At 38.9% G+C, this 24,908-nt stretch overlaps 1 protein-coding gene across 1 annotated transcript in view; it reads right to left on the reverse strand.

Moving 5' to 3' along the window:
• The window catches only part of sts (steroid sulfatase (microsomal), isozyme S), a gene marked incomplete at its 5' end in the record, with an annotated part of 177,631 nt that extends 171,421 nt beyond the window's left edge, over positions 1 to 6,210 (reverse strand). Inside the window, 2 exons of the mRNA XM_083938038.1 lie at positions 3,719 to 3,855; positions 6,078 to 6,210. Coding sequence (XP_083794164.1) covers positions 3,719 to 3,855; positions 6,078 to 6,210 — 270 coding nt within the window. The remainder of the gene's footprint in view (positions 1 to 3,718; positions 3,856 to 6,077) is intronic.
• Between the last annotated feature and the right edge of the window lie 18,698 nt (positions 6,211 to 24,908).

Consider the following 24,908-nt stretch of genomic DNA (forward strand, 5'->3'; position numbering starts at 1 on the left):
AACGTAGCGTATTACAACGAGTGTGCAGTTCGACCAAAACAGTTACATACGTTACACTATGTTTGAACATTAAACAAAACAAAGACTTGTACATTTAAGACAACAAAAACATGACAGAAACACAAGGGGAGGTAGATTAAAAATAGGTAATAAATTGCGTAAATATATTTTTTCAAGATTATATTAGCCCCCTCTTGGCCCAATTGTTAAATGTGTGCTCAAGTGCCCTCTAGGAACCAAAACATGTGCTAAAGTGCCCTCGAGGAGCCAAAATGTATGCTAAAGGTCCCTCTAGGAGCCAAAATGTATGCTAAAGTGCCCTCTAGAAGCCAAAACGTGTGCTAAAGTGCCCTCTAGGAGCCAAAACATCTGCTAAAGTGCCCTCAAGAAGCCAAAATGTGTACTAAAGTGCCCTCTAGGAGCCAAAACATCTGCTAAAGTGCCCTCAAGGAGCCAAAATGTATGCTAAAGTGCCCTCTAGGAGCCAAAACATCTGCTAAAGTGCCCTCTAGGAGCCAAAATGTGTGCTAAAGTGCCCCCTAGGAGCCAAAACGTGTGGTAAAGTGCCCTCTAGGAACCAAAACATCTGCTAAAGTGCCCTCTAGGAGCCAAAATGTTTGCTAAAGTGACATCTAGGAACCAAAACCTGTGCTAAAATGCCCTCTAGAAGCCAAAATGTGTGCTAAAGTGCTCTCTAGGAGCCAATATGTTTGCTAAAGTAACATCTAGGAGCCAAAACGTGTGCTAAAGTGCCCTCTTGGGAGCCAAAACATGTGCTGAAGTGCCCTCTAGGAGCCAATATGTGTACTAAAGTGCTCTCTAGGAGCAATATGTGTACTAAAGTGCCCTTTAGGAGCCAATACATGTGCTAAAGCGCCCTCTAGGAGCCAAAACATGTGTTAAAGTGCCCTCTAGTAGCCAAAACATGTGTTAAAGTGCCCTCTAGGAGCCAAAACCTGTGCTAAAGTGCCCTCTAGGAGCCAAAACTTGTGCTAAAATGCCCTCTAGAAGCCACAATGTGTGCTAAAGTGTCTTCTAGGAGCCAATATGTGTGCTAAAGTGCTCTGTAGGAGTCAATATCTGTGCTAAAGTGCCCCTAGGAGCCAATATGTGTGCTAAAGTGCCCTCTAGGAGCAAAAACGTGTGCTAAAGTGCCCTCTCCAGTGGCAAGGATGTGCTACAAGTGCCCTATTTTTCCTTTTCGCCCCTGCCCTTCAAAAAGTCTGTGCACGCCACTGCGTTTTACTGCACCGACTAGTTCTAACAATGTTGTATTTCTACATTGCAAAAGTGATATTTTTAGAACAGTGTAAGCTTTAACACCATGACAACACTATGATTGTCCAGAGTGTGTTAATCAACAGCTCATGGTTGAACTTTGACTCACTAAAGTAGAAAAGTGAATAAAAAGTTCGAAATTAGAGACAGAAAAAAAATCTCAGGTGTTTCTCACTCACCCTCTCTTCTGCCGCACGTCACACACTACCGGTGTTCAGTCAGTTCTCGCGATACGTCGAAGTTATTAGTGTCAGGTTAGCCATGATATAGATAAGCGTTTCCGGTCATGAGTTTCAAAGTAAAACAGCCTTTTGCCCTTTTATTATTATTATTATCATTATTATTATTATTATTGTTATTATTATATTATCATAATCATCATTATTATTTGTATGATTATAGTCATTATTATATTATTATTATATTATTGTCAATATTATTATTATTATTATTGTTATTATTATATAATCTTAATTATCATTATTATTTGTATTATTATAGTAATTATTATTATTATTATTATTATTATTATTGTTATTATTATATTATCATAATTATCATTATTTGTATGATTATAGTCATTATTATATTATTATTATATTATTGTCAATATTATTATTATTATTATTATATTATTATATAATCTTAATTATCATTATTATTTGTATTATTATAGTAATTATTATTATTAGTATTATTATTATTATTGTTATTATTATATTATCATAATTATCATTATTTGTATGATTATAGTCATTATTATATTATTATTATATTATTATATAATCTTAATTATCATTATTATTTGTATTATTATAGTAATTATTATTATTAGTATTATTATTATTATTGTTATTATTATAGTATCATAATTATCATTATTATTTGTATGATTATAGTCATTATTATTATTATTATATTATTTTCATTATTATTATTTTATTATTATTACTATTATTATTATTATTATTATTATTATTATAATTATTGTTATTAGTATATTATCATAATTATCATTATTATTTGTATGATTATAGTCATTATTATATTATTGTCATTATTATTATTTTATTATTATTACTATTATTATTATTATTATTATTGTTATTAGTATATTATCATAATTATCATTATTATTTGTATTATTATAGTCATTATTATTATTATTATATTATTGTCAATAGTATTATTATTAAAATTATTATTATTATTTATTGCAGGAGTGCGGGATGTTAAATTTACACTTGCTTACATGTGATTTTGTTCACATTTATAACATTCCTCCATATTTATGTGATTTATTGTGAAACAAAAAACAACAACAGCAATAATAATAATAATAATAAGAAGAAGAAGAAGAAAAACAGTAATAATAATTCTAATAATAAATTACAGATAAAAATAAAGGAGGAGGAAAAAGTTGAGGGATATGTTGCAAAAATAAAATTCAAAAATAGTTATGTGAGATAAAGATATCTGGTAAAAAAGAATCTAGTATAATATAGGAAGGTTTTCAACAGGAATTGATATTATGTGCTTAGTGCAGGAATGTATATATATATATAAAATATATGTGATACAAATTAACAATTGTGAGATAGAAAGTCAGAATAATGAGATAAATAATCATGAAATAAAAATACCTAATTATGAAATAAAGTCGAAATTATGAGATAAGAAATCAGAATTATCAGATCAAAAAAAGGAAGTTATGACATATGCAAAATGATTAAAAAAGATGCTCAATTACTAAAAAGTGATGCAAAATGACTTAAAGTAGTTGCAAATGACTAAAAACTGATGCAAAATTATTTTTTAAATTGTTAAATGATTTAAAATGACTTAAAAATAGATGCAAAATTGCTAAAAAGGAATGCAAAATGATTAAAAAATATGCTCAATTACTAAAAAGTGATGCAAAATGACTTAAAGTAGATGCAAAATTACTAAAAAGTGATGCAAAATGATTTAAAAAATGCAAAATGACTTAGAATTGATGCAAAATGACTAAAAACGGATGAAAAACAACTAAAAATGTATGCAAAATGACTAAAGAACCATGAAACCTAAGCTGGCTAACGTTAGCTCCCGGCTAATGAAGTGAATTTGCCGTCGGTTTCTTCGAGCTAGCGTTGATTTTACAGCATCCGATCAGCATGCTACCTGTCAATCATGTTCAGTCGCACTGTTTTGGCTCGTACTTTCTAAGGGCTAATGAAACATACCTCATCACAGCTGTTTTTGCCCCTGTATTCATAGCTGCTCCTCTCTGTCTGTCACTACGGTGTGCTCAGGTGTATCATGTTGTATAATCTTTCATTTATATGAAAGTCAGCTTTTCCTGCTACTGTTTCTTTGCAGCCTCATGTTTTCAATCCTCACTGATGCCAGATGTTCTTGCTATTCAAATCCATTTGATGCTGTGTTTTCCCCTCAGCACCTGATGTGATGAACACAGGAAGCAGTGGAAGTGTGGAGAAATACTGGCATCTGTCGTCCGAGTCCAACACTGCACGGCCTGCAGGACCTGAAGGGAGGATCTCACAGCTGGGCTCAGCTCCAGACGCTCAGGGGGTTCTAGGGAAATTTGATATCCACTGCATTTGAATTGAGTAGATTCAACCCGACAATTGCTTAAAATGACAGGTTTGATCAGCAGAATTATCATGACAACAGTATCCTCCAGTATTAGCACTAGTAGCTGTGAATGATTGGAGATGGAGTGCAGTGATGTGTTTGCTATGTTTTGACTCTGAGCTCAGTTTTATTCCACACATCAAAAATATAACAAAAATAGGTTTTTACCATTTTAAGAACATAGCCAGAGTCCGCCCGTTTCTCTCACAGGCCAGCACGGAGGTGCTGATGCATGCTTTTATCTCTTGTCGTATAGACTACTGTAATGCCCTGCTCTCTGGCCTTCCCAAAAAGAGCATTTCGAATCTACAATTATTACAAAACTCAGCTGCACGAGTGCTGACAAGGACCAGAGGGCGGGAGCACATAACACCAGTTTTAAAGTCGCTGCATTGGCTCCCCGTGCGTTTCAGGATTGATTTTAAAGTTCTTCTACTAGTTTTTAAGTGTCTTAACGGTCTTGGGCCTTCTTACCTATCTGATTTGCTTTTAACTTATCGGCCGCCGCGGACCCTGAGGTCCTCCGGCACCGGCCTTTTAACCATACCACAGGTAAGTTCAAAAAAGCATGGGGAGGCGGCTTTCAGTTGTTATGGGCCCCGACTGTGGAACAGCCTGCCGGAGAGCCTCAGGGTCGCGGAGACTGCTGAGGTTTTTAAAGAGAGGCTTAAGACCCATCTTTTTAACCAGGCTTTTAGTTAATTGATTTATTTTAGGCAGTGCTAATCAGAGTACGTTTTATCCTTTTTTACTGTTTTAATCTTTGTGTTTTAGCCTTCATGCTTTTATTTATTTTTGTGGCCTCATGTCCTATGCTCTTATGCTTTTATGTTCTAGTTCATGTTTTTAGCCTCTATGCTTTTAAGCTTTTTATGTTTTAGCCTCCATATTTTAACCCTTTACTGTTTCAGGCAACAGTTTTTAATCTCCAGTGTTTCCTCAGGGGGCCTGCCAGTTTGGGAGTTGTCTCTGGTATGGCCGCGGGCGGTGCTGTCCCGTGGACGGTTCCGGCCCGGGCAGCTAGAGGGCTCTGCACTGTGGTGCGGAGGCTCCTGTCTGCTCGGGTTGGGGTGGTCTCTGTGGCGGTGCTCCCTGTGACCTTGGAATAGGACCTCTTCCAGTATGGTTGGCCCCCCAAAGGTAGCTTACCCTAGCCTCCTCTGTACCTCAGGTCTCGCTGCCCGGCCATGTCTCTGTAGTGTTTGTGTAGGTGTGTCTGTGTGTCAGTGTGTCAGCGTGGCTGTGTGTGTTTATGTGAATGTGTGTATGAATGTATACATATTTGTGTATGTCTCTGTGCATGACTGTGGGAGGGTTGGGTTCTTTTAACTTTCTTCTCCTGATTTTATCTGATGTTTCTCTTTTTCTGTACATCTCTGTGAGGCACTTTGCGATACTTTTCTGGATGAAAAGCGCCATATAAATAAAGGTTGATTTGATTTGATTTGATTTGATGTGTTTGTAAGTGTGGCACAGACAGTGGCAGGCAGGGCGGGCATGTGGTCCAAATGGAAAACGTGTGCTAAAGTGTCCTCTAGGAACCAAAGCATGTGCTTGAGCACCCTCTAGGGGCCAAAACGTGTGCTAAAGTGCCCTCTAGGGGTCAAAATATGTGCTAATGTGCCCTCTAGGAGTCCAAACACATGCTAAAGTGCCCTTTAGGAGTTAACACGTGCTAAAGTGACCTCTAGGAACCAAAACGTGTGCTAAAGTGCCCTTTAGGAGTCAACACGTGCTAAAGTGACCTCTAGGGACCAAAACGTGTGTAAAGTGCCCTCTAGAAGTCAAAACATGTGCTAAAGTGACTTCTAGGTGCAAAAACATGTACCAAACTGCCCTATAAGAGCCAAACGTGTGCTGAAGTGCCCTCTAGGAGTCAAAAGGTGTGCTAAAGTGCCCTTTATAGGAACCAAAACATGTGCTAAAGTGTCCTCTAGGAACCAAAACGTGTGCTAAAGTGCCCTCTAGGAGTCAAATGGTGTGCTAAAGTGCTCTCTATAGGAACCAAAACATGTGCTAAAGTGTCCTCTAGGAACCAAAACGTGTGCTAAAGTGTCCTCTAGGAACCGAAAGGCGTGCTAAAGTGTCCTCTAGAAGTCGCGGAGCGGAAGCACGTCAACGCGGTCAGTGTCTTTGGAGATCTAAGTTACGTTGAGATGTACTTTGGGACTCAAGCAGAACAACCCACACCCTTTGGTGCCACCTGGGCCTTTGCTCCAAACACTGGGTTTCTACTGGTCTCTGCTCAGTGACCGTGACCAACTCATGGCCACAGGTGAGGCTCAGAACAAACATCAAGCGGTAAATGGAGAGCTTTACCTCGCTCTCTTTCCACAGCACAGACCGAAGATACAATAATGCCCCAGCTTCCACTGGATGGAGAACACACTGACTGTGGCTTAGGATCTGTCTCGGTGTTGAGTAGGCGTATATGAGCTTTAGTGAGTTGCTTAAGTGAGTATAAAGGTTCATCAGCTCTACGTTTGTTCTGTCATTTCCCTTCAAGCAGAAGTAGATCAAAGCACCGATGCTGGCTCACTTTAGATGAATAACAAAACCAGAAAAGTGTTGAGACGGGCCTGAAAAGTTAAAGGGAAAGACGTTAAATAACAATCTCTGCATTAAACGCTGCAGGTGACAGTGACGGCATTGATGAATTATTGAATGGGCCTACGGGGCACAGGCCCAGAGGCTGTGATTTGAAACAGTTCTTGTTGGAAAGTCATTTAAAATGATTAGAGAGAGACACAAAACCACCACAAAGGAGAAGGCAAACAGTGACAAAGAGACGCGTAATGACTACAAAGACATGTAAAGAAAACTACAAAGAGACGCGTAATGACTACAAAGACCTGTTAAGAAAACTACAAAGAGACACGTAATGACTACAAAGACCTGTAAAGAGGACTACAAAGAGACTTGTAATGACTACAAAGACCTGTAAAGAAGACTACAAAGAGACTTGTAATGACTACAAAGACCTGTTAAGAAAACTACAAAGAGACGTGTAATGACTACAGAGACCTGTAAAGAAGACTACAAAGAGACTTGTTATGACTACAAAGACCTGTTAAGAAAACTACAAAGAGACGTGTAATGACTACAGAGACCCGTAAAGAAGACTACAAAGAGACGTGTAATGACTACAGAGAAATGTTAAGAAAACTACAAAGAGACTTATATTGACTACAGAGAAATGTTAAGAAAACTACAAAGAGACTTGTTATGACTACAAAGACCTGTAAAGAAAACTACAAAGAGACGTTTAATGACTACAAAGATCTGTAAAGAAAACTACAAAGAGACTTGTTATGACTACAAAGACCTGTAAAAAAACTACAAAGAGACGTGTAATGACTACAAAGACCTGTAAAGAAAACTACAAAGACACGCCTAATTACTGCAAAGACCTGTAAAGAAAACTACAAAGAGACTTGTAATGACTACAGAGACCTGTAAAGAAAACTACAAAGAGACTTGTAATGACTACAAAGACCTGTAAAGAAAACTACAAAGACACGCCTAATTACTGCAAAGACCTGTAAAGAAAACTAAAAAGACACACGTAATGACTACAAAGACATGTTAAGAAAACTACAAAGAGACTTGTAATGACTACAGAGACATGTTAAGAAACTACAATGAGACACGTAATGACTACAAAGACTTGTTAAGAAAACTACAATGAGACACGTAATTACTACAAAGACCTGTTAGGAAAACTTCAAAGAGACGCGTAATGACTACAAAGACCTGTTAAGAAACTACAAAGAGACACGTAATGACTACAAAGACCTGTAAAGAAACTACAAAGAGACGTGTAATGACTGCAAAGACCTGTTAAGAAAACTACAATGAGACACGTAATGACTACAAAGACATGTAAAGAAAACTACAAAGAGAGGCAAAACAACAAAAAGATGCTAAGTTTAGACAAAAAAAGGTGACAATTAAGTTTAGTCGACAAAAGGTGACGGTTAACTTTAGTTGACAAAAGGTGACGGCTAAGCTTAGTCGTCTAAAGGTGACAGCTAAGTTTAGACGAAAAAATGTGACGGTTAAGATTAGACGACAAAAGGTGACGTTAGTTTAGACGACAAAAGATGACAATTAAGTTTCATCGACAAAAGGCGATGGTTCAGTTTAGACGACAAAAGGTGACGGTTAAGTTTAGACGACAATAGGTGACGGTTAAGTTTAGACGACAAAAGGAGACGGTTAAGCTTAGTCGACAAAAGGCGATGGTTCAGTTTAGACGACAAAAGGTGATGGTTAAGATTAGACGACAAAAGGTGACGGTTAAGATTAGACGACAAAAGGTGACAGTTAAGTTTAGACGACAAAAGGTGACGGTTAAGATTAGACGACAAAAGGTGACGGTTAAGTTTAGACAACAAAGATGACAATTAAGCTTAATCGACAAAAGGCGATGGTTCAGTTTAGACGACAAAAGGTGATGGTTAAGATTAGACGACAAAAGGTGACGGTTAAGATTAGACGACAAAAGGTGACGGTTAAGTTTAGACGACAAAAGGTGACGGTTAAGATTAGACAACAAAGATGACAATTAAGTTTAGTCGACAAAAGATGACGGTTAGGTTTAGTCGTCTAAAGGTGACAATTAAGTTTCGTCAACAACAGGCGACGGTTCAGTTTAGACGACAAAAGGTGACGGTTAAGATTAGACGACGAAAGATGACGGTTAAGTTTAGATTACAAAAGGAGACCATTAAGCTTAGACGACAAAAGGAGACGGTTACGCTTAGACGACAAAAAAGACGGTTAAGTTTAGACGACAAAAGGTGACGGTTGCGTTCAGACGACAAAAGGCGATGGTTAAGTTCAGACAACAAAAGGCGGCAGTTAAGCTTAGACGACAAAAGGCGTCGATTAAGTTTAGACGACAAAATATGACGGTTAAGGTTAGACGACAAAACCAGAGGGTTATGTTTAGACGACATAAGATGGCGTTTAAGTTTAGACGACAAAAGGTGAAGGTTAAGTTTAGTCGTCTAAAGGTGACATTTAAGTTTAGACGACAAAAGGCGACGGTTAAGTTTAGATGACAAAAGGCGACGGTTAAGTTTAGACGAGAAAAGGTGACAGATAAGTCTAGTCAACAAAAGAGTTCTAGATGTGCTCGGCCCGCCAGTTCGACTCAACAGTTACGCAGTACAGGGCTTTTATTGTGAAAGCCAAGAACAGAGGCGGCAGATCCGGTCTGTGCTGCCTTTGTTGAATTTGAAAGAATTAACATTTTCAAAACAAAAACAGATAGGAAATATATTGACATGCAAGTGAGTGACATGATTAAAAATGCCCGCGTGTAAAGGCCTTAAAAGGGCGCTGTTTCCTCCGATGTCTGCACCGTTAAACCTCAAAAACAGACTTATTACTGTCCGTAAATGTGAATCCACGGCTGCTCGGTTTTTATAAGGTGATACTTTAGTGTGTTGTTTAGAAACCAACATGTTCATGGACCGGAGGAAAATACTGACATTATTTGGCAACGATCTAATTTTTTTCAGACATATTGCTCCGATTATGTCCTCTATGTAACAAACTTTTATGACCCATGGTGCACACAAAGCCATTCGGGATGAGGAACAATTTTTCAGGGAACTATTTGATCTTTCCAGAAATCTCTGAATCTCTGAATGTGGGGTCAGGATGGACGGAGAGACGTCGTCCCCAAGCGTGGACGCCGGATATAAACTGACAAACGGTTCCAGTCCTGGGCGTTTCACATCGCTTGTGGTGTAACTTCCCGGGTCACCTTCTTAGAAAATGTGCATCTCATTTCCTACATCCTCAAAATATTGTGCGCCAGAGAGGCTGCTTTCAAATATTGCACAATATCTCATGCTTGGTGTGAGCTCACAGAAGTTGGCCTCGGTCTAGAGGACTCGGTTAGGAATAAGAAAAAAAATATTTTTGATGTGTTAAACATCAAAGTGTTGGATGAAGGAACCGTGTGAATCATGAACTTAAAGGAATTGGAATGAGATGGAGGCCCGCTGCGTGGGAAATGTTTTATGTCTATATGTTTGTTAGAAATGCATTCTTTGGATTATGACTGCACTTTAATCTGATCGCACACATGTGTTGGCGCTCCAGACCAAGGAGGCCGATTGTTCCTCTGGTATGACTCACAGGAGCGTTTCCTGCACTCGTGCTGGCAGCGGATCGACACGTCTTCATGTAGAAACGTGACGGACGCACTTTCAAACAGGTGGGTAATGTTGTTTGGTTACATTTTAGAAACAAAACTACCATGCTAAGTTTTGGAAGAGATTGTAGTTTGAGTTTTTATGAACAAACAACTTCGAGGAGACACAAAGCAACCACAAACAGGAAACAAAATGCCTATAAAGATACAATAAACAACCGCAACGACATATAAAATAACCACAAAAAGACACAAAACAACTACAAAGAGACACAAGATGACTACAAAGACACACAAAACAACCACAAAGATACACAAACCAACCACAAACGGGACAAAAAAAAAATACAGAGACAAAAAACCACCAAAAGCAGGCCAAAAAACAACTACAACAACACAAAACAACTACAAAGAGACACAAAACAACCACAAAGAGACACAAAACAACCACAACGAGACACAAAACATTTACACAGAGACACAAAACAACTACAAAGAGACACAAACCAACCACAAACGGGACAAAAAAAAATACAGAGACACAAAACGACCACAAAGATACAATAAACAACCACAACGAGATACAAAATAACCACAAAAAGACACAAAGCGAATACAAACAGGACAAAAAACAACTTCAGAGACACAAAACAACCACAAAATAACTACAAAGAGACACAAAACAACCACAAAATAACTACAAAGAGACACAAAACAACTACAAAGAGACACAAAACAAACACAAAATGACCACAAAACAACTATGAGACACAAAATAATTACAAAGAGACACAAAAAAACATCCAACCACCTCATCCAACCATCATTCTCTATCCTGCTGTTCAGTCGTGACGTAACACCCTTTCAAAATATGACTTCCTGGTCCGAGCCTCGTACTCCTACAACGCAGCAGTGCCGTGTTCCCCGTTGTTTGACAGATCTGAGTTTTTAAAAAAACAACGTAATCGTCATTTTATGTCTTTCTTATGGATGAAAAAGACGTCTAACTGAAGAGGGGATGGGTACGTTCCACATTATCTGTTTAGTATCAACAGAGCGTTAGGACCCGGGAATCGTATTTTGAAAGGGTGTCACGTCAGACTGAGCAGCCGGGTAGAACAGGGATACAGACAGAGAAATAACCCGGCCCGGATAACAACCGCAGATTCATTCACTGGTGCGTTTGCGCTCACGTTGCCGGTGCTGCAGTTGTCATTTCATTCGACGATGTCTATTGATTCCAAAGCAGCCAGCGTTGTTTTATTCAAAGTACCTCTCTTAGAAAACAGATAAAGGTAAAAAATGATGGTTTTACGCCCCTGTTGGCTCCGCGGCTCGCCATCGGTGCACATAAACCCCCTCGACCCTGCTAACTTGAATAAACGGTGACACTCAATTCTTCATTTCCCATCCTCCTCACCGGCTGCTTCCTCCACACCGGCTGAAGTGTTAAGCAGATGGACTGTGAAAAATAGCTGCGAGTGTGTGGAGCACATGCAAAGAGGAGTGCAATCAAAAGCATGTGAAGATGCGCGCACATAAACACACGGCAGTTGCGAGCAGTAATCCCCCCAAGATCCAAACGATGGGCTCTTTGAAGAAGTGCTGTCTGGCACTTTTTGCCTAATGCTGATTTGTGTACCGTGGCTGATCCGGGTCCCCTGGGATCCACACAATCACTACCCAGCAGTAAGGACTATAAGAGGCCTCACAAAGGAGACTCACACTGAAATTGATCCCTCTCAGGCTGATTTCAAGTGCACTCGCTGCCCTTTGAAGTACCCCAGAAGAGGAGCAGCGCTCTAAAAGATACAGAGACACAAAACAACCACAAACAGGACACACAACAACTACAGCAACACAAAATAACCGCAAAGATACACAAAATGACCACAAACAGGACAAAAACAACTAAAGAGACACAAAACAACCACAAAGATACACAAAACGACCACAATCAGGAAAAAAACAACTAAAGGGACACACAACTAATCAAAAAAGACACAACATTACCGCAAAGATGCAAAACAACCACAGACCCAAAACAACAAAGAAACACAAAACAACTACAGCAAAACAAAACAAACACAAAGATACAATAAAAAACCACAACGAGATACAAAACAACCATAATAAAAGACACTAAACAACTACAAAGACACACAAAACGAATCAAAAAAGACACGGAACAACCACAAAGAGACACATAACATCTACAAAGAGACACAAAACCACCACAAGGAGACACAAAACAACCACAAAGAGACACAAAACAACTACAAAGAGACACAAAACCACCACAAAGACCCACAAAACAACCACAAAGAGACACAAAACTACTACAAAGAGACACAAAACCACCACAAAGACACACAAAACAACCACAAAGAGACACAAAACAACTACAAAGAGACACAGAACCACCACAAAGACACATAAAACAACCACAAAGACACACAAAACAACCACAAACAGGACAAAAACAACTAAAGAGACACAAAACAACCACAAAAAAACAAACAAACAAAAAAAAGACACAAAACAACTACAGCAAAACAAAACAACCACAAAGATACAATAAAAAACCACAACGAGATACAAAACAACCATAAAAAAGACACTAAACAACTACAAAGAGACACAAAACTAATCAAAGAAGACACAGAACAACCACAAAGAGACACATAACAACTACAAAGACACACAAAACAACCACAAAGAGACACAAAACAACTACAAAGAGACACAAAACCACCACAAAGACACATAAAACAACCACAAAGACACACAAAACAACCACAAACAGGACAAAAACAACTAAAGAGACACAAAACAACCACAACAAAAAAAACAACAACAAAAAGACACAAAACAACTACAGCAAAACAAAACAACCACAAAGATCCAATAAAAAACCACAACGAGATACAAAACAACCATAAAAAAGACACTAAACAACTACAAAGAGACACAAAACTAATCAAAAAAGACACAGAACAACCACAAAGAGACACATAACAACTAAAAAGACACACAAAACAACCACAAAGACACACAAAACAACCACAAAGAGACACAAAACAACAACAAAGAGACACAGAACAACCACAAAGAGACACATAACAACTACAAAGACACACAAAACAACCACAAAGAGACACAAAACAACCACAAAGAGACACAAAACAACTACAAAGAGACACAAAACCACAACAAAGACACACAAAACAACCACAAAGAGACACAAAACAACTACACAGAGACACAAAACCACCACAAAGACACATAAAACAACCACAAAGACACACAAAACAACCACAAACAGGACAAAAACAACTAAAGAGACACAAAACAACTACAGCAAAACAAAACAACCACAAAGATATAAATAAAAAACCACAACGAGATACAAAACAACAATAAAAAAGACACTAAACAACTACAAAGAGACACAAAACTAATTAAAAAAGACACAGAACAACCACAAAAAGACACATAACAACTACAAAGAGACACAAAACAACCACAAAGAGACAAAACAACTACAAAGAGACACAAAACCACCACAAAGACACGCAAAACAACCACAAATAGACACAAAACAACTACAAAGAGACACAAAACCACCACAAAGACACACAAAATAACCACAAAGAGACACAAAACAACTACAAAGAGACACAAAACAACTACAATGAGACATAAAACAACCACAAAGAGACACAAAACAACTACAAAGAGACACAAAACCACCACAAAGACACACAAAACAACCACAAAGAGACACAAAATAACTACAAAGAGACACAAAACAACTACAAAGAGACACAAAACAATCACAAACAGACACAAAACAACCACAACGAGACACAAAACAACCACAAAAAGACACAAAACTAATCAAAAGAGACACAAAACAACTACAAAGACACACAAAACTTTTCCATGAAACACAGCGAGGAGACGAAGCCACAGGAAACACTTGAAGTGATGTGGGTGACAGGAAGGACGGATGCCAAAGACAACATCATTTTTGACCCTTTCTTTGTGTCCAACACTGCAGCTATGATCAGGCCGACACATCCGCCCTGCCTGCTGGACATTAGATAGACACCTCTATGCTCTGTCCAATCCAAATCGTACAGAGGGTAGAAACTGTGTGTGTGAGATGGAATCAATAACCATAGTAACGTTCAGGTGCAGCATCCGTTATTTACAGTTTACACGGAGCGAAGTGAAGCAACTCACGCTTCACTGCTCGAGTGAAATGATGAAGTTGTTTTTCCAGTGTAAGTTGTTAATCTGCTCTGATCCTGTCCTCAGGCTGGACTTTACTCACACACACACGCACACACACACACACACACACACACACACACACACACACACACACTTCCCTCATGGTGGGGCTCTCTCCCTGTGTACACAGCCTCCCTGTGTGTGAGGCTGAGATCAACAGGAACTCCTTTTCTGTCCTCATCCAATGCGTTTGCTTTGTGACACAAAACTGGGACATAAGGACTTCAAGTGAGTGTCACTGGCAGGATGGTTGGGTTCTCTGTGTAAGGGGTCTTTTTCTCATGGGCATCCAACCATCCATCCATCCATCAATCTACCAATCCATCCACCCATTCATCCATCCATCCTCAAAGAGTTGGTGTCTTTTTCTCATGGACTTTATGTTTACATTCATTCATTTATTAAGATCACAGTGATCATCCATCCATCCATCCATCCATCCATCCATCAATCTACCAATAGTAGAAACAAGCACAGCTAAGGTGATAGATTATAATAGTAGCAGGAAGCGTCATGCAGGACCACGGCAGTAGGCACCACCTGCGAGACGACAAAGCACAAACAACTCCGGGGAAGAAGCTGAATTAGTAACATGCAGTAATGAGACATGAACGATAAAGACGGAGAGGAGAGAAGCTCAGACTGTCAGGAACAGGATTATCCCCCGGCAGACTAGGCCTATAGCAGCATAATTAAGCAGAACAAAATCAGCTTAAAAATAACAACATTGCTAAGGGCTCTTAAGCCCTAGCTGTAAGCTTTATCAAAAAGGAAAGTTTTAAGTTTACTCTGAAATATGGGGACAGTGTCTGTATTCCGAATAACACTTGGGAGTTGGTTCCACAGGAGAGGAGCTTGGTAGCTACTCTACTTTCCTAGAGTACCCAGAGTCTACTTTTGGAGACTCTAGGAACGACGAGTAGCCCTGCATTCTCAGAGCGCATCGATCTAGTCGGGTAATATGGTACTATGAGCTCTTTAAGATACGACGGAGTCTGACCAATAAGAGCTTTGTAGGTAAGGAGAAGGATTCTATACTAGATTTTACAGGTAGCCAGTGCAGAGAAGCTTATAGAGGAGAAATATGTTCTCTTCTATTTGTTTTAGTTAGTACACAAGCTGCAGCATTTTGGACCAACTGGAGACTCTTAACAGACTTATTGGAGCAGCCTGATAATAAGGAGTTGCAATAGTCCAGCCTAGAAGTAACAAATGCATGGACTAGTTTTTCTGCATCTTTCTGAGACACAATGTTCCTAATTTTCGCAATATTACGCAGGTGAAAATATGCAGTCCTTGTCATAAATTTTATGTGAGAATCGAAGGACATATCCTGATCAAAAATAACACCCAGATTCCTTACTGTGGTGCTGGAGGACAACACAACATCATCCAGAGTAACAATGTCTTTAGCCATTGAGTTTCGGAGGCCTTTGGGGCCAAATACAATAACTTCAGTTTTGTCTGGGTTTAACATTAGAAAATTGCAGGTCATCCAGCTTTTTATTTCCTTAATGCACATTTGAAGTTTTGCTAACTGACCAGTTTCTTCTGGTTTGATCGACAAATATAATTGTGTATCATCAGCATCACAATGAAAGTTTATGGAGTGCTTCCTTATAATATTTCCTAAGGGAAGCATATATAAGGAGAATAGAATCGGTCCAAGGACAGAACCCTGTGGCACTCCGTGACTGACTTTAGTTTGAATGTAGGATTTGTCATTAACATGTACAAACTGAGATCTATCTGATAAATATGACTTAAACCAGCTCAGTGCGGTTCCTTTAATGCCAATTAGATGCTCCAGTCTCTGTAGCAGGATGTGATGGTCAATAGTGTTGAAGGCAGCACTAAGATCTAGTAAAACAAGTACAGAGACAAGTCCTTTGTCTGAAGCTATTAGAAGGTCGTTAGTAATTTTTACCAGTGCTATGATTTGCTCTAAATCCTGACTGGAAGTCCTCAAAAACCTCATTATTATGTAAAAAGTCGCACAGCTGATTGGTGACTAATTTCTCGAGGATCTTAGAGAGAAAAGGAAGGTTAGATATAGGTCTATAGTTGGCTAGAACCTCAGGATCAAGACTGGGCTTTTTAAGAAGAGGTTTAATTACAGCTACTTTAAAAGACTGTGGTACATAACCTGCTGATAAAGACATCATATCTAATACAGGAGTGCTAATTAAAGGTAACATTTCTTTAAGTAACCTAGTTGGAATAGAGTCTAGGAGACAAGTAGAGGGCTTTGATGCTGAAATAGTAGAGGTTAATTTGATAAGGTTGACTGTAGAAAAGCAGTCCAAGAATATATCAGGTCGTACGGTTTGTTCCTGGGTTCCTGGGTTTGAAGAAAAGTTGGTGCCAAGCGAGTTGATTTTGTCTCTAATGGTTGTAATTTTATCATTAAGGAAGGTCATGAAGTCGTTACTACTCAGGGTTATAGGAATACATGGCTCAATAGAGCTGTGGCTCTCTGTCAGCCTGGCTACAGTGCTGACAAGAAATCTAAGATTGTTCTTATTCTCCGCTATTAAAGATGAGTAATAGGCTGCTCTGGCATTACGGAGGGCCTTCCTATATGTTTTTAGACTTTCATGCCAAGCTAAGCGAGATTCCTCCAATTTAGTAGTGTTTTAATTCACAAGTTTGTGAGTTATCCCACGGAGCTAACTTCCTCTGTTTCATTATCTTCTTTTTTAACTGAGCAACACAGTTGAGTGTTGTTCGTAGTGAGCCTGCAACACTGTCAACAAGATGATCAATTTTCAGAGAAACTAACGTCAGTGCAGGGATAGATATAGATATAAGTCAACCATCCATCCATCTATCCAACCATCAATCTACCAATCCATCCATTCATCCATCCATCCATCCATCTACCAATCCATTCATCCATCCATCTATCCATCCACTACCAATCCATCCATCCACCTACCAATCCATCCAACCATCCATCCATCAATCTACCAATCCATCATCCATCCAACCATCCATTCATTCAACCATCCATCCATCCATCCATCCAACCATCCATCAATCCATCATCAATCCATCCATCCATCAATCCATTTTCACTTCTTGAATAAATGAAAACAATCGCTTGAAGCGAGTAGACATCGGTCCTTTCCTTGACAGCATTGTCTGATGGATCATGGCATTTCCCTGTGATCAAGAAACTCAAACCGAACTGAATTAAGTGCACATGAATGCGATGAGAGAAAACCAACTATTACGCAGATTGACTTTCTTTGTGAGTGCACGGACAATATTTTCAGTCTTATTAGATGTTTTCGAACTGACAGAATTCGAACTGTGTCTCTTTGCATGAGTGAAACCCCCCCAGAGGACCCGCAGTTTTTATCAAGTCTGTTTTTCTTTTGTTTGTGTGTTTGCTGCTGCTGCTGCTGCTGCTGCTGCTGTTGCTGCGTCATATTGACTCCCATTTACATCTGCAGCTCCCTGGTGTCACATGCACGCTCTGCCCTAATTCTGTTGTCAGACGCGGGTACTGCCGAGCTTTCCGCTCAAGTGCCGCGGGCTGCAGATGCCTTTCATCGCTCTGACCTGGAGTGTGTGTGTGAAATAGAGAGAGAGTTCAGCCATAATGAAGCAAAAACCACGGCACTCCTCTGATATCACCCTGAAAATAAGAGCTCCTCATGAAATATACATCAGATTAACTTCACAACGACGTACGACCCATACCACAATCTCAACTGGAATGCTGTCTCATAGTTGCAGTTGGGTTTTATAGAGTGTTTGATATAGCTGTGACTAAAATCAAAGCCATCGCCATCTGCTGCGGTTCAAACCCCGCCGCAAAAGCAGGAATCATGTTTGCAGCAGCAAGCATCAGCAGAAGAGAAGAATGTCCATTTCAGCCGTTCCGTACGTCTACTCTTATGTCCTCCCCTCTGAGTTTGTTTGCTATAAAAGTGTCAGGCGCAGTTTAAAAGTAGAGGGTAGAAAGATCAAAACCCCTCTTCACGTTTGCTTTTCACTATCAATGAACAGTACATAAGTATTAGGTGCTCTTGGTGATGGTGGTCAGGTTTCGTCACGCAGCAGGTGTTTGACTATGCACAAGAAGGAACAACATCTTTATCATAAAATCATATGTAAGAGGATATTCGTTTTAGACGTATTTACAACCGGAGCAATGTGTCCTCACGCAACGGCTCTTATGACATCTGACGTAAAAACAGTTATGCACCAAGAATGTCCAGAAACGTGTGAAAGGTGTAGAACCTGTTAAGGCAACAAAACTGCTTGGTTAGGTTTCGGAAAAGAACCCAAGAATTGGGTGAATGCAGCTTTAAGTGGTGTCTCCCCCTGCTGGACATTAGAGAGAATGCAGCTTTAAGTGGAGTCTCCCCCTGCTGGACATTAGAGAGAACGCAGCTTTAAGTGGAGTCTCCCCCTGCTGGACATTAGAGAGAACGCAGCTTTAAGTGGAGTCTCCCCCTGCTGGACATTAGAGAGAACGCAGCTTTAAGTGGAGTCTCCCCCTGCTGGACATTAGAGAATGCAGCCTTAAGTGGAGTCTCCCCCTGCTGGACAATAGAGAGAATGCAGCTTTAAGTGGAGTCTCCCCCTGCTGGACATTAGAGAATGCAGCCTTAAGTGGAGTCTCCCCCTGCTGGACAATAGAGAGAATGCAGCTTTAAGTGGAGTCTCCCCCTGCTGGACATTAGAGCGAATGCAGCTTTAAGTGCACATTTTACACTTCCATGTGGTATTTTTATGTCTATATTTTCAGTCGTTTTGTACATCCCTTTCATCATTTTGTGGTTGATTTATGTACCTCTGTGTTTGTTTTTATCAATTTTTTATTAGTTTTGCTTCTATTTGTGGTCATTTAACATCTCTTTTTACGCTTCCATGTTGTTGTTTTATTTCTTTTTGTAGTTATTTTGTCTCATTTGTAATAATTTGGGGGTAATTAGTACATTTGTGGTTATTTTTTTCTCTAATTTCTGTAATTAAGTGTCTCTTTGTGGTCGTTTTGCATTTATTTCTAGACATCTGGAGTCTTTATTAATTTGTTTTGTATCACATGTACCTGTAACAATTAGAATTAGTTTTTTTTTATGTTTCTGCTGTCTAAGATCGTTTTGAGTGACAGAAGTTTTCTATGTTTAAATAAGTATTTTCTGATGAAGAAAAGAAAGGCATCTAAAACCTTAATAACTTTATCTTCTGAACCTTCTGTTAATCATCGAAGAGTTACTGAACGGGTCTACTGGGCACAGGCCAGTACAACGTCTAAAAAATAGATGAAGAATTACCACACAGAGACCAAAAATGTATTCAAAGTGACACAAAATAACCAAAAATGCATGAAAAAATAATCACAAAACACAAAATGACTAAGAATAGATGCAAAACCATCACAATATGGCATCAGGGAGGTGCAAAACAACGACTCAAAATTAACACAAAGACATAAAACAACCACATCGATGCATTAAAACATCTAAAAATAGATTCAAGATGACCACAAAAGGCCCAAAGTTACAATAAAGGGAGGCAAAATGACCCAAAATAAATACAAAACAATAACAGAGATGCTAAATGACAAAGAAATGGAAATTAATTCAAAGAGACTGAAAACCACCACAAAAAGATCACAAAACAATAACAGATAGGGTGCCAGTTTCCTGTGGATCTTCAGCTGTGCTCAACAATAAAGGCATGAAAAAAAGAAAAAAAAAACAGAGATACAAAACGACTACAAAGAAGCATAAAAATTCTAAACAAAGTTGATACAAAATGACTGCAAAAACACACAAAAGTAGATGCAAACCACACCACAAATAGAAGCAAAATTACTTAAAATGAATACAAAAAAAAATGCAAAATTACCACAAAGAGACACAAAATGAACAGGAGGAGGGGCAAGATTTCAAAAATAGATGCAAAATGACCACAAAAAGGCCCACAATTTATACATTGGGATGCAAAATGAATAGACACAAAATTGCCAGAAATAGATACATTTACAAAATATATATATAGATATATACATACAAAACAACCACAAGCGTTAAAAGTCTAAAAACAGATGCAAAACCACCACATAGAAGCAAAGTAAGCGTAACCGTCACCTTTTGTCGTCTAAACTTAACCGTCGCCTTTTATCATCTACACTTAACAGTCCCCATGTTTTATCTAAACTTAAGCCACGCCTTTTTTTGTCTTAACTTAACCGTCGCCTTTTGTCTTCTAAACTTAACCGCTGCCTTTTGTAGTCGAAACTTAACTGTCGCATTTTGTCGTCTATACTTAACCGTCGCCTTTATTCGTCTAAACTTAACCGCCACCTTTTGTCGTCTAAACTTTACCTTCACCTTTTGTCTAAATTTAACCATCGCCTTTATTCATCTAAACTTAACCATCGCCTTTAGTCAGTTGAACTTAACCGTCGCCTTTTGTCATCTGAACTTAATCGTCGCCTTTTGTCATCTAAACTTAACAGTCACCTTGTTTTGTCTAAGCTGAACCAACACCATTTGGCGTCTAAACTTAATCATCGCCTTTTGTCGTCTATACTTAACCGTTGCCTTTTACCATCTAAACTTAACCGTCGGCTTTTGTCTTCTAAACTTAACCATCACATTTTGTAGTCACAACTTAACAGTCACCTTGTTTTGTCTCAACTGAACCGTCACAGTCACGTAGCTATCACGTTTCACAGCATTAAAGACAAAATGCTGTTTGATTTGATCTCGTATGAACCTGTCTTCATGTGTAAAATCGGTGTCGGTTTCTCTCCTCAGTGACTTTACTGTAATAAAGAATATCTTTTGTAGTTTCTTGTATCTGCAGTGGTCTCTCAGTCCCTCCCTCCAGAGTGGTAAACATATTTAGGCCGGCCGGGGAAGGACCTTGAAATGCTCATAAATCCTTGGTAAAGATGTTTTTTACGCTCCAGGCTGAGCTATTCTTCATCTGAATGGACTCCCTGCACAGTGCGTCTGTGAGCAGCCTCCTCCAGCAGAACACCCACCTTCTGTCACGTTGCAAGCAACTGTTTCAGCAACTATGGACTCATGTTCTCTATGTTTATGGGACAAACAAAGAAAAGGGTTTATGTGGAAGATGACATGGACATTTGTGTTTTCACATACAAAGAGTGTAAGCAGGAACCCTGAGGTCAAACCTAAAGGTTGAATATGTAGAATCTTTATTAAAAGCTATATTTATTTATTTTTTTAAATAATACAGGGCGTTTTGAGGGGTACAGAATGACATTTTTGCTTTTCTATAACAAAATATATTTAATCTGAATCATTATTTATGACTGGTTTGACAATGACTTTCTGTCCCGTTCAGTTTCCATGGTAGCAGCCAATAGCGTTGGGTGTTGCTGGTTGCCAGGGCTGTCTGTTGTTGGGTGCAGCTACTGTTGGCTGGCACTGGGTGAAATGGAGTTTGCCAATCCTGCAGCTGCTTCGGAGCCTCAGTGAAGGGGGCGATAGTTGTCCCAGCAGCTGAGTGAGCGGAGACGGGCAAAAACCAGAATCAATGTAGGCCAGGCATTCACTCCATGGACTGAGAGAAAGGAGAGAAACGCCTTTCAAACGCACGCCCAAATGGCTACATTACAACGGTTGCAAAGTTAATTGATTAAGTCAAAATCTTTTGTCATCTTGTATGATTCATCACTTGACTCGGAAACAAACCTGGCAACCCGACTGCTGGAATTATTTTTTGATGTTGCGACCACGATCTTGAGACATCAGATGGCGTTCTGTTCATTCTCCATATTCAACCTTTAACGCCTTTTAAGTTCCTTTCCGACATTTGAGGACCACATCACCACCTCAAGTTCTAACCAGTTACATCAACGACAGGCTTGCACTGGTAGCTTAACCACCGCGCGAAAAGAGGCCGTTAAAATAAATATGCTAATGAGGCATTATCTTATCTTATCATATGAACTAAAAAATAGCACTATGAAACTACCACGGGTTGATTACTGTGACCCGGGTGCTCTTCCTGACCAAATGGTCTCTTAACATCGTGGACACCCTAGCGCTGCCATGGGCCAACATCTCACTGTTGAGCTTATTTTCTGTAACATTAACCAGCGTAATTAGATGAAAACATGGAGGACTTAGTAAAATAATCAGCCAGCTGCTAAACAAATGAAAATGCAAGAACCTAATGCTTCATCCACATACTTTGATGCATAACAAGCACATTGATATCGCCAAACTTCAAGACTTTTGGGCTCCTTTTTGTGTAACAAAAAGTAACAGACTTAAGCCACATAAACATAAGTTACGCACGGAAGCTAACTTAAAAGGTAAGTTACAAACATAAGTTATGCACGGAAGCTAACTTAAACGTTAAGTTGCAAACATAAGTTACACACTGAAGCTAACTTAGAGGTTAAGTTACAAACATAAGTTACCTACAGCAGCTAACGTACACGCTAAGTTACAAACAAACTTACATACGGAAGCTAACTTATACGATAAGTTATTAATAAAAGTCACATATGGAGGCTGACTTACAAGTTAAGTTACAAACTTATATTACTTATATAAGTACTTAGAAGTTAGGTTACGGACATAAGTTACGTATGGAAGCTAACTTACACTTTAAGTTACAAAAATAGGTTATGTACAGAAGCTAACTTACAAGTTCAGTTACAAACAAGTTACATATGAAAGCTAGCTTACCCGTTAAGTTACAAACAGAAGTTACATAAAGAAGATAACTTGTATATGAAGTTACAAACAGAAGTTACGTACCAAAGCTAACTTACAAGTTAAGTTACATACAGGAGCTAACGTACACATTAAGTTACAAACAGAAGTTACGTACTAAAGCTAACTTAGAAGTTACAAACATAAGTGACATACGGAAGGTAACTTATACGTTAAGTTAAAAAAAAAAGTTATGTATGGAAGCCAAATTACATGTTAAGTTACAAACAAGTTACATATGAAAGCTAACTTACACATTTAGTTACAAACATAAGTTACGTGCGGAAGCTAACTTACACGTTAAGTTACAAACATATGTTACTGTACATACAGAAGGTAACTAACACATTTAGTTACAGACAAACTACAAAAGTAAGTCAGGTATGGAAGCTAATTCACGTACTATAGATTACACACACACGTTACCAATATTACTTAGCCACTAGAGATCGCCTCTTTATGACAAAAATTAACATGGGTTGTAATGATTACGTAGATTTCATAAATATAAGAATATGCGTAGAAAATAGGCACGATGCAAACATTTCCATGCCTTGAGTTTCCCAGCCGTGTGTGTGTGTGTGTGTGTGTGTGTGTGTGTGTGTGTGTGTGTGTGTGTGTGTGTGTGTGTGTGTAAAATAGCACACGTCCTGTATCACACACTGGATCCCCGGGGGCCGCTTCAAGCCTTTTGTTTGCACACCAACTCAAGAATAATGGAGGTAGAATTAAATTGCTGATCTCTGTTTTCTCAAGATTTTGCTTTTCCTCAGAGGAATAAAGCCTTGGTTACACCATCATTATTATAAATTCTCTAAACGGACAAAGGTCACCGCTGGATGGTGGAAAAAAAAATGCTGATGAGGCAGCCGAAAGACAAAAGATGAAATAATATTAATTTAAAAAAGGCACACGTGCAAAGTGGGCTGTACACATATTGACATGATATTTATCTCGAGTGGAAAGTTTGTACAGAGTCTCAAGAGGTTTACGAAGGCTGAACACACAAAGTACAGATGTGTTTACAGTAGATACTCGTCCAGACACGAATACACCACATCTAATAAATACAAACAGTATATACAGGATTTACAGAGTACAAGGGAGCTACATGGCATTCACAAAACAGTAAATGTCACCAGTGAATCTTATTTTTTAGGGTTTTAAAATTCAATGAAGGTAACACTCGATGACGCGGACGACACGACAAACATTCAGGTGTTTGCATGCAATTCCAAGGACTGTATAATGGTACAGCAGGGCATTAGGGCTGGGTGTCTGACCTACATACTTCTTCGGGAACGCCAAAAACTGCCCTCAACTGTTACTTTGTAAAACCAAGTACTCAAATAGAAGTAAATGAATCCATCAAAATAACTTAACTAAAAGTGTTGCCTAAAAGCTGAACCGCAGCATCTTTTTTCAGTTCCCAATGAGCAGACGGCGTAGAAAAGGCGCCGGAGGCTGAATTTTTGTTTTCGGAGCGCTCATTGATCCGCATGATTCTCTTTTTCTCTGCATATCCTGGGAACTCTGGTTTGGAGATCTTTTGGGAAGGGGCGAAAATACTGGTTGCTGATTGGATAAACCATCTGTCTATCACCAACATACGTGCCAAATCAACCAATCAGATCAACGAGACGATTGATGTACTAACAACGTGGAGGCGAAGCTCAGAAAGTAAACAATATGTGGGTTAAGGATATTTTCCGTTTGTGTAACGCAAAATTACGGATAAAAGGCCCAATTTAAAGACCCTGTTCCAAATTTAACAGAAGGATCCAAGAGAAAAAAAAGTTAGCGAG

The sequence above is a fragment of the Echiichthys vipera genome (genome assembly GCF_963691815.1).
Source record: "Echiichthys vipera genome assembly, chromosome: 23".
NCBI classification, from domain to species: domain Eukaryota; kingdom Metazoa; phylum Chordata; class Actinopteri; order Perciformes; family Trachinidae; genus Echiichthys; species Echiichthys vipera.